This window comes from Triticum urartu, chromosome 7A (genome assembly GCF_056163025.1).
Source record: "Triticum urartu cultivar PI428250 chromosome 7A, HENAU_Tu73, whole genome shotgun sequence".
Taxonomy (NCBI): domain Eukaryota; kingdom Viridiplantae; phylum Streptophyta; class Magnoliopsida; order Poales; family Poaceae; genus Triticum; species Triticum urartu.
In genome coordinates, this window is record NC_141879.1 from 29,541,382 (window position 1) to 29,556,014 (window position 14,633).

The following is a 14,633-nucleotide window of genomic DNA, read 5'->3' on the forward strand; positions in this document are numbered from 1 at the left end:
GGTTTTGTTCATTATAACCATGTAGTCCTAGTTGGGACGATCCTTGAAATGTTGTCAGCTAGCCTTGTTCTGTTCTGCTCATCAGTGCAGACTATTTCCATTCTGGGTTTATAATTTTCATCAACACAAGAGCTAAACTTATAGCAATTATTCAGATATTGATGTTTATACAGGGAAATAAATGTAGATGCTTTTGTTAGCTGGTATTACAGCAGAAACGAGACGGTTACTCGCCGGCGACCGGAGACGGGAGGAGAGTGTGGCGGCGCTGGGATCTTTCCGGCCGGAGAGGAGAGGAGAGGAACACTCGGGAGATTCGGAGGAGCTGGTTACCCTAGCGGGCCGGGAAAACTGTTCGCATGATCTCTTTTTTTGCTTTCTCTTTTTTTACGAAATACAAAAGTTTTTAACAAAAATTCATGGAGTTGGGAAAAATGTTCGTGAATTCATACCCTATTTACTCCCACCCCACGGGGTGGGGCTAGTCTCGCCCCCGACATTTGGTCGGGTGCGCAATTGGTCTCGGCAGAGACCAATGCGGCATTAGTTGCCCCTTTTGTCGAGGATGAGGTCCTCATAGCCATTAAGGGGATGAACCTCTCCTCGGCCCCGGGTCCTGATGGCCTGCCCGTGACGTTCTTTAAAATGTTCTGGCCTACCATCAAGCCGGAGGTCATGGCTCGATCTGTTCGAAGAATTTTATTCGGGCTCCATGGACCTAGGTGCCTCAATTACAGGATTGTGACCCTCATCCCCAAGGTCCCGGGCGCCTCGGACATCGCCAGTTCCACCCAATCACAGTGATTAATGTGATTTTCCGGATCTTGGCCAAAGGGTACGCCAATAGGGTGACCCTCCTCGCTGACACGATTACCCATCCGAACCAATCCGCCTTCATACAAGGTTGATTTATTCTCGATGGAGTGTTAGTATTCCACAAGGTCCTCCATGAGGTCCGTCTAAAACGCCTTCGTGCGGTCTTCCTAAAGCTAGACTTTCACAAAGCCTACGACACGGTACACTGGCCATTCCTGCGTGAAGTGTTGCTTCGCAAGGGCTTCGACGACCGTTGGGTGACCCGCGTCATGCAGCTTGTCTCTTGTGGCCGGACCGCGGTGAACATCAACGGTGACATTGGGCCCTACTTCCCCACCCTTTGTGGGGTCCGTTAGGGTGACCCCTTCTCACCGTTCTTGTTCAACATGGTGGTCGATGCCCTGGCATCCATCTTGGATAAGGCCAAGGCTGCTGGTCATATCCACGGCTTAGTCCCCCACCTAGTCGGAGGGGGAGGGGTCTCCCTCCTTCAATATGCGGATGATACCATTATAATGGTCGAGGGATCCGCCCTAGATATCACTAACTTGAAGTTCCTCCTCCTGTGCTTCCAACAAATGTCGGGCCTAATCATCAACTTCGATAAAAGCGAAGTGATGGTCCTCGGGTACCCCTTGGAGGAAACACAGGCTATTGCTGACCGACTAAACTGTCGGTTGGGTTCTTTCCCCACGACCTATCTGGGGATCCCCATTAGTGACTCGTGCCTCACCGTGGCTGATCTTCGCCCCACGGTGACCCGTATGCAACATCGCGTTGATCCCTGGAAAGGGCGCTGGCTGTCGAAGGCTGCTCGCGTGATCCTTATCAACTCTTCGCTTGCTAGCCTCCTTTGGTTCCTCGTGAGCTTTTATAGCCTACATGAAACCCCGCACCAGGAGATCGCCAAATACCAATCCAGATTCTTCTGGGCTGGGGAGGGGGGTAAGCAGAAGTACCACATGGTCAGCTGGCCAGATATATGCAAACCCAAGGACCAGGGCGGTCTTGGGATTTTGTCCTCCCGGCGCATGAACATTGCCCTCCTGACTCGTTGGCTCTGGCGCATTGCCAATGGAGATGGAGGTCTCTGGCTTACTATCATCCAGAACAAGTACCTGCGTGGGCAGCCTCTCGCATTCTGTCAGCGCTCAGGCGGCTCCTAGTTTTGGCAGGCCGTCGTCCAGTTGCTGCATGTTCTGCGCATTGGCACATCCATCTCGGTGGGTACTGGGTCCTCGACCCTGTTCTGGCTTGATAGGTGGCTTGGCGACACCCCCCTAGCCGCGCGCTTCCCAGTTCTCTTCGACATCGTTGTTGACCCTCGGGTCTCTGTCGAGACGGCCCTTATTGACTTAGGGCGCCTCGCTTTTCGCCGCCCCTTTGGCCCCTTGAGGTTGCAGCTTGGGATGCCCTCCTCCAGGACATCGCACTCCTTCCTATAGACGTTGCCAACTCCCCGGACGTCATCTCTTGGCGACTGGAACCCTCCGGCTGTTTCTCCACCAAATCCCTCTACGCGGCTATCGCCTCATCGACGGTCCCTGAGCCCTTCAGTTTGATTTGGGACATCCGCCTGCCCCTGAAGATCAGGATCTTCGTGTGGCAATGGATCCGCGGCCGCCTCCCGTCCGGAGTTGAGGTCCTTAAGCGTCATGGACCTAGAGATGGGATGTGCCCCATGTGCGGCACGGTAGAGGATGCCAACCACATCTTCTTCTCGTGCTACACGGCACAGTTCCTCTGGCCCTGTTTCCGCGAAACGGTTGGGGGCCAGTGGTGCAACACCAACTTCCATGACCTGCTTGCGGAAATTCAGGCCTCACCCCCTCGCTACAGGCATATTAGATGGCTTTGCGTGGGGGTCCTTGCCTGGACGCTGTGGACTGTTCGCAATAAGCTTGTCATACAGAAGGTGCCTCTTCGGCGTGCTATTGACTCCATTTTTAAAATGTGTGGTTACTTGCAGCTCTGGCGGCAGCTTAGCCGCCCTCAGGACCGGGACGTCATCAGCACCCTCCTCGCCGACCTTCGATCGATGGCCTTCCGCTTGGCGTCCCCGCTCCCTCCGCCACCCCCGGAACCCGACTAGATGCTGTGTCACTCCCGGCGCGTGTGCCTTTTTGTTTTTCAGGGCTTGTTGAGCTGTGCCCTTAGCATTAACCCTTCCACTACTTATCTGTCTGGATCTTGCATGTGTGTGTGTGTGTGTGTTTATGTGCTTGCACCTTGTTGGTTGTTGGCTTGGGCATTTGCTTTAATATAAAGCGGGGCGAAAGCCTTTTTCGGTATTTTTTGTGCGATATCCAAAAAATGATCGGGATTTTGAAAAACAATGTAAAACAGGTTCACAAATTAAGAAAATGTTCGTGAATCTGAAAAATGTTTTTGAATCTAAAAAAAATGTTAGCGAGAACTGATTTTTTTAGAAAATTGACTCATAAAATATGAATGAATTCAATAAACGTTTGTGGATTGAAAACTGTTGTTAATTTTAAAAATCTGTGACTTTGAAAAAATGTTCGCATGTTTGAAAGTGATTGGCAATTAAAAATATGTTTGGAATTCTGGAGATGTCAAAGAATTTAAAATAGTTTCGCAGATTGAAAATATCTTCCAAATTTCAATTAACGTAGTTCATAACTTTTTTAAAGAGTTCAACATGTCAAAATTTGTTCCTGAAATTAAAAAATGTTTATGATTCTAAAACATGTTCACAAAGCATTTTATTTTTAGAATTTTAAAATGGGAAAAGGAAAAGATGAAATAAACCAGAAAAAGAACATACTTGGACTGACCCAATATCTCTATGTAGCGACCACATGGTGCATGTTCTAGAACCTTCCTAAAACTGAAAGATCTTTCTACTTCGGTCGACCCGATATCTGCGTTTAGTGATCACAAGGTGCGTGCTTGGTCGATAAACATTGACCTACGCGTAGAATAGGATTTTCCTTCTTATTGCTTAGTGTGGCCACGAGACCATATGGGTTGAGGTCAAGCTCTGTTCGGTTCAGTTTTTATCGATGGATTCCGCTGCCGCGCAGCAGAATCTAAACCAAAGGGCAAACCTAGTGGAATACGATTCCAGAAATTCGCTGCCAAAATCCGAACCAAAAGCGGAAGCAGCCTAGGACGTGCTTTTCCAAAATCTGATTCCGCTGCGGACCAAAATCTAAAAAAGCTATATCAGCTGGTTTGCCAAATGACCTACATCTTTTTCACATCAGATTTTCTACAACAAATTTTTCACAACTGCTTTTAGAAATCCACAGCTAAACCAAATAGGGCCATAACTTAGAAGAGCCCGTAAAGGCTGCCAACCACTGAAATTTTGGTTTAAGAGAGCTCAAATAGATAACCATGTCTTGTTTCCGTTCCTTTCTCCTCGGGCTCCCTCTTCCTTCGCAAATCAACCTTAAAAAAAATCCTTTGCTAGTCAACTTAATGCTGAGACTTGGGTCGTGCTCTTTTGGGCCGGCGCAAAGCACAAACAAAATTTTAGTAGGTTTAAAAAAATCTTATGAATATGTTTCAAAATTCCAAAAAACATTTGAATCCAAGAATTCGTTTTCTAATTCATGTTTTTAAAATTGGAACATTGTATTCAAATTTTTAAATTTGTGATTTCTTCTAAAAAATATGGAAAATTGTTTAAAAAATAAATTTGTGTTTTTTTGAATTCTCAAACATTGTATTAAAAAAATTAAAGTCGTGGTTTTCTTGAAATTCCAAACAATTTTCAATTTTGGAACATTTTTCCTATCCAAGGATATTTTTTCAAATCCATGAACATTTACAATTTAATATGTTTTTAAAATTTCTGAATTTTTTTGATAAATCCCGAACATCTTTTGAAGTTTGAATCATTTTTTTAAAAAGAAAAAAGAGAAAAAGGAAATGTTAAGAAAAACTCGCACCAGAACTGGGTCGGCCCATGAGGGTTGGCTTCAGGTCTCCCTTCCCTCCGGCACCACAGCTGAGCACTCTGAACTGGGGAGCGGAGACGGAGGAGGCAGGCACACCGGCGGCGAGGGTTAGGAATAGGAATAGGAATAGGATAGGAGGGAGAATGCTGCGTCAAGCCTGCCCCCGCTCCACCCCCAGCCCTGCCCTCTACCCGCGGTGCGGCGACGGGGCCAAGTCACCCCTCGCTCGCCGTGGCTGCCGCGAAGTGGACTCCCGGCCGGCGGCGAGGTAAGCCAGCCAACCGCCCTTGCATACATCCATGCCTTCTCTGTGCTGTCCGTAGGACGTGGCTGGCAATTTGAGCAACTCGCTACTAAATCTGAACCGATTTAAGCATCCCAAAAAGAGAAGGCGTGGCCATCTTGATCCGTGGGCTTCGATTGCCATTGCCAGCATTAGCCAAGGGGAAATGCCATATTTATTTGATTGATTTGATCCTGCTTCAGCACTGGCAAATCGAGATGTCAACTGTGGCATATATTACCCATATATTCAGGTTGTGTATAGGAATGCGTTTGGAATCTAAAGGGGCCCTCCCCAGATTACATGTTTTTCTTTTTATTTTCTGGCAATTATCTGAACAAGCTTTGGATGCGGGCTTATAGATAAATCTTTGACTTAACTATAGCTGATAGTCTCGAGAGAGTCTACCATTGTTGGTTTGCATAATAAGAATCCTGAATGGCTCACGCATGCCCTGATAATAAGCCTGCACCAATACAGATGGTAGTGTCTGATGCCACCCTTGTAAGCTTTTGTGCTACTGTACTGCTCAGGCTTATCTAAATATAGACTTATTATTACTTAATGGTGGGTGTTTCAAAAACCCTTGTAGGCTTTTGTGCTACTGTTTCTCATGACCGCAATACAAGACATGCACTGTATCTGCATCAGTGCATATGCTTAAATTCAGAAAGTGCAACCATCCATATCATTTTACAAGTTTCAGAATGTCTAAATCTTTATCCAGAAGATACCTTTGTAAAAGAAAAAAAGAGGGCCCCATAAGGAACGTCCAACATCATGTGGCTGTGCTGTAGGAATATTGATGCAGGAATATTGCTTTTAGTACAGTAATGGAATATGGACTGCCGAGCATATACGGGCATGTCATCACAGTTCCAAGCACCTTTAATTCATCGCAGTGCTACAAGTGATGTGCACACAGGCTCAGTGCTCTGCTTTCAAATAAGGAAAATAATTGAGCCACAAGAAGATTAGCATATACTTTACTTGCAGGTTCTCTGTCCTGTTGTTGATTGCTTTACAAACAAGTTAGCATCCCCCACTCAGCAAGCCAAGCATGTCCTTGACTTGCAGCTTCTCTGTCTTGTTGTCATGGCTTCAGCAAGACTAGCATACCCCATTCACCATGCCATGACGCTGCTTTGATCTTTTAGATTTTGGAAGCGCACAAGGAGGACGCCACAAGTCCAAATCAGGCCGTCTCTACATCTACAAGTCACAGGTGTGTTGCCCTTAATTTGTTATCCTTCCTATTTTCTCTTGTCAATATCTTAGCTAGGTCAATGCAGATATCTGTGCCCATTTTGTGCTGTCCGTAGAACATGGGTGAGAATTTAAACTTTTAATGTCACCAAATCTAAACGAGATTATCTTCTGTATGACTGTATACATGGCCTCGATCTTAATTAAGCGTCACCCAAAGCGTTCTCATCTTGAGCTGTCTGGCTTTGATTGCCAGCGTTAGCCAAGTAAAATTGTTTTATTTGTTTGATCTAATGTTGCTTCCAGTAACGAAACAAGATGTGAGGTCGGTATTGCCTGTATGCTCTGGCTGTGTCTCACAGTTAAATGATAAGACATTTGCATGATCGGTACTGAGGTTTCAAACCTGTGATGTTGCTCAGACACTCATGATTGCTGCCCTTCATTATCAGTATGACTTAGCTAGTTAGCTATCTACTCCCTCCGTTCCGATTTACTTGTCGTGGTTTTAGTTCAAATTTGAACTAAAACCACGACGAGTAAATCGGAACGGAGGGAGTACCTTTGACAGATTTGTGGTCCCTGCATATTATTAGTAGTTTCAGTTACGGCGATATTATTTATCCATGTCCATTCACCACACACCTGGAATCTTACGGGCCATCCCAGAGCACATGTTTTTCTACGGCTCCTCATCAATAACAGACTTCTGACAAAGGAAGAATGTCACATCTTCTAAATTAACTGTTTTAGAGATGCATTCATGCCATTCATCAGAGAAAAATGGAGGAAAAATCTTGAGACCCTTCCATATAAATCATCTCAAGTTACCAGCAATCATATTTCGGGTCAACATGAACATGATATTTGTGTTATGGAAATCAACAGCGAGTTCCTGGTCAGGATGTTCTGTATCTGAATATAGCCTTAATGCTTAATAGTGGTTGCTCTGCTTTCAAAAAAGGAAAACAATTGAGCTTCAACTGCAAGAAGATTAGCATATACTTTACTTGCAGGTTCTCTATCTGGTTCTTGATTGCTTTACAAACAAGTTAGCATTCCCCACTCACCAAGCGAAGCATATGCTTGACTTGCAGGTTCTCTTTCTTGTCGTTGATGGCTTCAACAAGACTAGCATGCCCCATTCACCTCTCCATGACACTGCTTTGATGTCTTAATCTTGAAGCGCACCACAAGTCCAAATCTGTCCGGCTCTACATCTACAAGTCAGGTGCATTGCCCTTAATTTGTTATCCTTCCTAGTTCTCTTGTCAATGCAGATAACCGCGCCCATTTTGCGCTGTTCGTAGGACATGGGTGAGAATTTGAACTTTTAATTTCACTAAATCTGAACTGAATTGTCTTCAGTATCCATGGCCTCGATCTTAATTAAGCGTCATCCAGCGTTAGACAAGTAAATTTATTTATTTTGATCTGATGTTGCTTCCACCGACGAGACAAGATGCGAAGCGTCATCCAGTTGTATTTTTTGAGGTTGGCAACACATGCAATGTACAATATGTTCGTATGCTTAAATTCTTAAAACGTTGCCATCCATCACATCATTTTGAAGTTTCAGAATTTCTAAATCTTCTCCCAGAGGTTACCACCTTGGTAAAAACATAACAAAAAGAGAGCGCATAGGGAAGGTCCAACAACAGAATACTGAAGTAGGAATCCTTGGTTGCACATCAGCTGGGCTGTTAAAGCTGTTGCTCTGTGCTGTCCTAATGCATGCCATAAAGCATCCTTATGCATGGGGACCTAGGGAACATTGCCTTTCTAGTTTCTATGGAAAAACAAGAAGTTGAGATGCAATCACAAGAAGACTAACATCATTTTGACTTTACTTGCAGGTTCTCTGGCTGCAACAACAAGACAAGCATTACCCACTCACCAAGCCATGACAAATGACACAAGCAGGTTCCTATAGGTCCAAATCTAGCTGGATCTATGCCGATTACAAATCCAGGTGCGTTGCCCGTAATTTGGTTTGTTACTAGCTCTCTTGTTAATATCCTAACTAGGTTGATTTTTTTTTTGGCAGCTTTCCTGGCCAGGTTGTTCTCTAGTTTTGCTGGGTAAAAGGAACAAGGATCCAGCTACTTGTCATCAGCAACAAGCTTGCACTCTCTCTGATCATGCCAATGACTCCATGACAGTTCAAAATCTCTATGATCAAGCTACAATGACAACAAGACCAGTTGAGCCATGATGTCTCTTCTTTTTCTTTTTATGAGAAGATTGTTCTGGTGGTTTCAGATTCAAAACTGCACAAGGAGGCTACCAAGATCGATCAGATCTAAGCCATAACAAGGCAGGTGCATCATCCTTCACTACTTTCCTTGTTATCTTAGGTTGCACTCAGAGCAAATCTCATATGCTCTTGTGGCAAATTCTACCCTCGTAAAATGAACATTCTTGCTGTGTGAGGATTTCCTGAAGTGAAAATTGATGGCTCCTTTTAATTGGAGTGACTGTAATCATGGGAGTACATATTGATTTGCCTAATGACATCTATGACACTATAGTTTTGCTCTATTATTCATTTCTTGATTGCGCTACAACTTTCTTTCTTGTATCTTAATCGACAACTTTATCTATTAGTCTCTCCATATATCTGGGGATGTTAATTACATTGATACCAAGGAAATATTGAACTAAGTAACTTGGAAGTAGAATATGCATATTGGCAAGCCGGCAGGTATGCCAGATTGGTTTCCTCTTTGACTTGGTTCAGATTTCAACATTTGGGATGTTTAACCTAATATATCCCTATAGGGAAGAGGAACATACATGAGCATTTATTTGGTGAAGTATCACTGGTCTGGTTGCTAGTTAACAAAATTCTGTTTGCCGTAGTTGACTATAGCAGTCTCAAGTGTTTTAAAATTCATGGACATGCCTGTCGAAAGAGCTAATTTTGTTTGGCTATCTCGGTTAGAATTAGATAACTTAACAATATTAATTAAGACTTTAGTAGTATTTCTAAGGAAAGTTCTACTTATTTTACTTTTCCATTGTGGTTGGAGAGTTTTTAAGTGTTATGGCAAAGTGTTTGGTGAGTTTTGAAGTGTTTTTCTAGGTGCTTCGTAATTGCTAGTAGTAGAATTTCACTATTTTTTATAATTAACGTATCACTTCATTTTACAGTGATCATTCTGATCATACAGAGGAGAATATACAACTAGGCCACCACCTAACACCGAGACATTAGCAATTCTCAAAGTAATGGCAGAGATTGTGATTCTTCTAGCCATTCGAAAGATTGGAATTGCCTTGACAAAGGCAGCAGCAGATCAGGCCAGCATACAGTTTGGAAAGTATGGCACACAACTACTAGAACTACAGGGCAGTATGGGCCGTGTTGGTAGGGAGCTTCGCGTAATGCATGATGTTCTGTGTCAGATGGACATTCGTAGTCGCAACAATCAAGTACATGAGGGCTGGTTGGAGGAGATACAGAAAGTAGCATATGTAATGGAGGACATGGTGGATGAGTACTTGTATCTTGTTGGTCGGGAACATGATATTGGTTGTTGTTTTTTTCTGAAGAAGGGTTTCAAGAAGCCAAGATCTCTGCTTTCTTTGAGCAAGATATCTTTCAAGGTGAAGGAAATAGAGAAAGACCTTTCACACCTGTCAGATACAAAAAACCGTTGGGTTCCCACAATAAGCAACGGGGATGCAAGCAACTCAAATTACATTGTCAAGAGATCCCAAGATCTGGCAAACATTTCACGCTCTCTTGATGAAGAAGATCTAGTGGGGGTGGATAAAAACAGGGAAAAACTCGAGCAATGGTTGGCAGGTGATGATCTGGAATGCTCTGTGATAAGCCTTCTTGGAATGGGTGGTCTTGGTAAAACTGCTTTAGCTGCAAATGTCTACAAGAAGGAGAGGGAAAAATTCCAGTGCTACGCCTGGGTCTCCATTTCTCAGACTTATTCTAGAGAAGATGTCTTGAGAAATATGATCAAAGAACTTTTTAAGGATCATGCCAGTGTTCTGTCTAGCACTCTGGCTTTGAACATCACGAGCCTTGAAGAGACACTAAAGAAATATCTGGAGCAAAGGAAATACTTTATCATATTGGATGATGTTTGGGATCCGGAAGCATTTCATGATTTGTCAAGGATATTTATTCATAATGATAAGGGCAGTAGAGTGATGCTCACAACAAGGGAAGCCCGCGTTGCCGCACTTGCCTCTCCAGGATGTATCTTAACACTGGAAGCTTTACCAGAAGACAAGGCATGGGATCTCTTTTGTAAGAAAGCCTTTCCAAGAGATACAAATCATGAATGTCCCACAGAATTGAAGCCATCGTCCAAGGAAATAGTTAGCAAGTGCAAAGGCTTGCCTCTTGCTATTGTGTCAGTTGGTAGCCTCTTGCGTGTGCGTGATAAAACCGTGGAAGAATGGAGAAGAATAAATGACCAACTGAGCTGGGAGATAATTAACAATTCAAGGCTGGACCACATAAGGAATGTTTTGCATATGAGCTTCATCTACCTCCCAACATACTTAAAAAGTTGTTTCCTGTACTGCAGCTTATTTCCTGAAGACTATCATTTTAAAAGGAAGCAACTTGTACGGTTATGGATAGCAGAGGGGTTCATTGAGGAGAGGGGTGAAAGCACACTAGAAGAAGTGGCAGAAGACTGCCTGAAGGAGTTGATTGACAGAAACATGCTACAACTTGTTGAGAGGAACTCATTTGGTAGGATGAAGAAATTAAGAATGCACGATCTCTTACGTGAGCTGGCAGTTGATTTGTGCCAGAAGAACTGTTTTGGTGTTACATATGAGAATAAATGTGGAGGGCCTTATCAGAAGGATGGACGTCGATTGGTACTGCACAAACTAAAAGATGATATTCAACAACCATTTTCCAATATGCACCAACTTCGTACATTCATTACACTGGACAAAATCATGCCATCATTCACTCTACTACCTCTGCTATGTAAGGAGTCAAGATATATGACAGTGCTAGAATTAAGTGGTCTACCTATCAAGGAGATTCCAGATGCTGTTGGAGATCTTTTTAATCTCCGTCATTTGGGTTTGCGTAATTCAAAAGTGAAGAAGCTCCCGAAGTCTGTTCAGAAGCTTTCAAATTTGTTGACACTTGACCTTTATGAATCTGGTATAGATGAGCTCCCTAGTGGGATTGTGAAACTGAAGAAGCTTAGGCACTTATTTGCTCAGAAAGCAATTGATACAGATTGGAGAGAGCTTGCAAGTTGCAGTGGTGTGCATATCCCCAATGGACTTGGAAATCTAATAAACCTTCAGACGCTACAAGCATTGGAATTACAGGATGAGTCTGTTAGACATTTAGGGGAGCTGAGGCAAGTGAGAAGCTTGAGGTTATTGAATGTGAAGGGAATCTACTGTACAAGTATCAGTGAGTCTCTAGTTCAGATGCAGTATTTGTCCTTTCTAGATGTGATTGCAAGTGATGTGAACGAGGTGCTCCTTTTGAATGTCCGTCAGCCAAACCTGCGGAAGCTAAGTTTGAGAGGAGGACTAGCCGAAGGGGCGTTGGATGAGTCTCCTCTGTTCCAAGCTGTTGGCGGCCAGAACTTGTATAAATTGCATCTATGTTGGTCACAGCTGAGAGAAGACCCCCTGCCATCTCTTTCTCGGTTGTCAAACTTGACGCATCTGTGTTTCACCAGAGCATACAATGGAGAGCAGCTGGCGTTTCTCACTGGGTGGTTTCCAAAGCTGAAGGTTCTCTATCTATGCGACCTGCCTAATATGAGTCGTCTAGAGATAGCAGAAGGTGCCATGGCAAGCCTGGAGAAACTATTCCTTACCAACCTCAGTAGCATGACGGAGGTCCCATCTGGCATTGAGTTCCTCCTGCCCCTCTAGTATCTAAGCTTCACCAAAATCACCAAGGATTTCTTGACCTTGCTGCGTGAATGGCATCCAACGCCAAGCCAGCGGTATCACTATTCTCTGTGAGACTGATCTGCCACACCGGTAGGCCTTGTTCGGTTAGACTGGGTTTAGAGTGGTTTGAAAGGGATTGGAGAGGATTAAATCCCTTGCAAGTCAAAATCTACCTCAAACCCCCCCAATCCCCTCCAATCCCTGTGGGGAGGGGATTAAACGAACAGGGCCGTAGGGAAATGTGCAGGTATGTGCAAGAAGCTACATCCGCTCACCCTGCCAACCAGTACCACTACTTGCTTCCTCTCTGCTCGGTACTAGTCTTACTACTTTTTAACATGTTGATCTGATATGATGTTGGTTATGCAGGTCGCCGGCCGGAAGGAAAATGCTTCATTATTTGGGCCGCATCAATTAAGGGGTGTTGTTATTCGATTCGTGCCGCAACTCATGTTCTGTATACCATCCGGGCTTCCTCTGTTTTCTCAAGACGCACTATTGTCACGTTTACTACGGCTGCTACTACTGTGGCTATTAAATAAGACTGCACTTATTGTTAAGACTGAGACTAAGTCGTGTTTCTCATTTTCGGACTAATTTCTTTGCATTGCCTGTTTGAAATATGTACCTGAACTTGTATGATGTATTTAAATAAAGAACTCGTGCTGTGATTCATTTTCTTTTTGTCTGCTGTCGTTTCTCTTTGTTTTCTTGCTTCTGTGCATAAGCCATGGCTGTAGCTTAGCCTCTGCTTTCTTCTCCCTTTCTCTTGCCTAGGCTGGCGCTTTGTTTTCCTGCTTGTGTACACGAGCCTTGTTTTTATTTTTGGTCTCGGCTATGCTTGTGATGCTGTACTTTGCGTATCCTTCTAATGCAAATTTGTGCTGAAGGGTGAAATTGAAAAGAGCCTCTCCTCCTCTTTTCGTACTTTAATGTTGCCCAATTTGTCATTCTTCTATGGCATTGTGTTCTTATTAGTGGGGAAAATTGCTTCTCCTCCTCCTTCCTCCATTACTTCTCCCCTCTCCCCTCTCTCTCTCTCTAAAGAAAGAGCGGAGAGAAACAGAAGAGCGGAGCGAGTAGAGACGAACACTGACCGAGAATCTTTTTTAGTTGATGGGCAGTGAAATTCTTCCCTTGTGGATCTGAAACATACTACTAGATTCGTTCACAAGAGTTTACCCAAAAAGGCTTTCGCCCCGCTTTATATATAAAGCCACGACCAAAAGTACAAATCTGGATACAACACGCAACCCCCCACACACCACACACACCCAAGGCAAGATACAAGGGTGCCGATGCACCACAACACTACCCAATCGATCACCAAGCACACTACCAAACACTTGGGGCCGACGAGGACCTTCCGAGACCTAGCCACCGAGAAGAAGTGAAGCGGGACAATGGTGAAGCATGGACTCCAAGGCGGTGCCTTCAAGAAGGGCACGACACCGAAAGCCGCCACCGCCCGATCTCGGAGATCAAGTTTTCACCCGGAGCAACAAGGAGAGAAGAAAACACCACGACGGAGCCTTCATGAAGGAAACGACGCCTGCGGCGCCGCCACCATTGTTAACCCTCTACCAAACCACCATGCTTCGCCAAACATCACCAACCATTGCCACCCACGTGGCCATGGCTGCCCGACCGCACCCAAGACGCGCGCTCCACCCACGAACACCGCGTCTCCCGCCGCCACGGCCGCCGCCCAGCATCCAAGCAGCTCCGTGAACACCCAAAGGCCTTGGCTTTGGCTTCATTGGCAGCCCCCGCCTATGAAGATGCTAGCAACCGCCCTCCCTCGAACATCGCCAGAGCCCAAACAAAGAGCCCATAGCCGAGGAAAGGGGGAGGAGGAGCGGACGCATCCGGACCGGTGCACCCCTGCACCGGCGACGGGTGGCCATCGGGGCCTCCCATCCCTCCTGAGAACTCCCCACCGGACACACCCCCGTGTCGCCTCATCATGGCGCCCGCCGCAGCTCGACGCGAGGCCACCAACGGCAGCCCGCCCAACCATCGACAAGAAGTGCGAAGCCGGCCCGCACCCGCAGCCAAGAGCACTCACCGGGAGAGCCATCCCGCGCCGCTCGCCGCCGTCCAGGGGCCGGAACAGGGGAGCCCCCACTGGAGGACGGCCAGCGCGCACCACCAGCACGCGCGTCACAAGAGTTTTGAATCTCCCCTCTTTATTTTCTCCGCTGTATTTTTAGTCTACAAATATGGGGAAGGATCCATGACAAAACTGGAGAAACTTTCACTGAATTTCGACAACGGGAGTGAGAAAAGCATTGTGTGCACACGAGCACCTGACGATCTTAAAGAGGTGCAGCTCACAGGTAAGAGAGGGAACCCTGCGCTGGACCGAACTCTGGAGCAGCTAAAGGCGGAGAGCGGGAGGCACCCCAATCAGTTCACAGTTGGAGTGAAGTACGACTGAGCTTGTCACTCTGCTTGCTTGCTGTAAGTTTGCTGTTGCCCTTGCTGTTTCT

At 45.3% G+C, this 14,633-nt stretch overlaps 1 protein-coding gene and 1 long non-coding RNA gene across 2 annotated transcripts; both read left to right on the forward strand.

Annotated features, from left to right (window-relative positions):
• Positions 1 to 7,333: 7,333 nt before the first annotated feature.
• On the forward strand, positions 7,334 to 8,545 carry LOC147957267 (uncharacterized). Its single transcript, XR_015610519.1, has 3 exons — positions 7,334 to 7,465; positions 8,091 to 8,206; positions 8,282 to 8,545. It is a non-coding gene; the product is annotated as an uncharacterized LOC147957267 (long non-coding RNA).
• An 846-nt stretch (positions 8,546 to 9,391) lies between these two features.
• On the forward strand, positions 9,392 to 12,643 carry LOC147957268 (disease resistance protein RPM1-like). The gene is made up of 2 exons (XM_087535955.1): positions 9,392 to 12,388; positions 12,511 to 12,643. The coding sequence occupies exon 1, from the start codon at positions 9,466 to 9,468 to the stop codon at positions 12,118 to 12,120; it is 2,655 nt and encodes an 884-aa protein (XP_087392081.1). The 5' UTR covers positions 9,392 to 9,465; the 3' UTR covers positions 12,121 to 12,388; positions 12,511 to 12,643.
• The last annotated feature ends 1,990 nt before the right edge of the window (positions 12,644 to 14,633 follow it).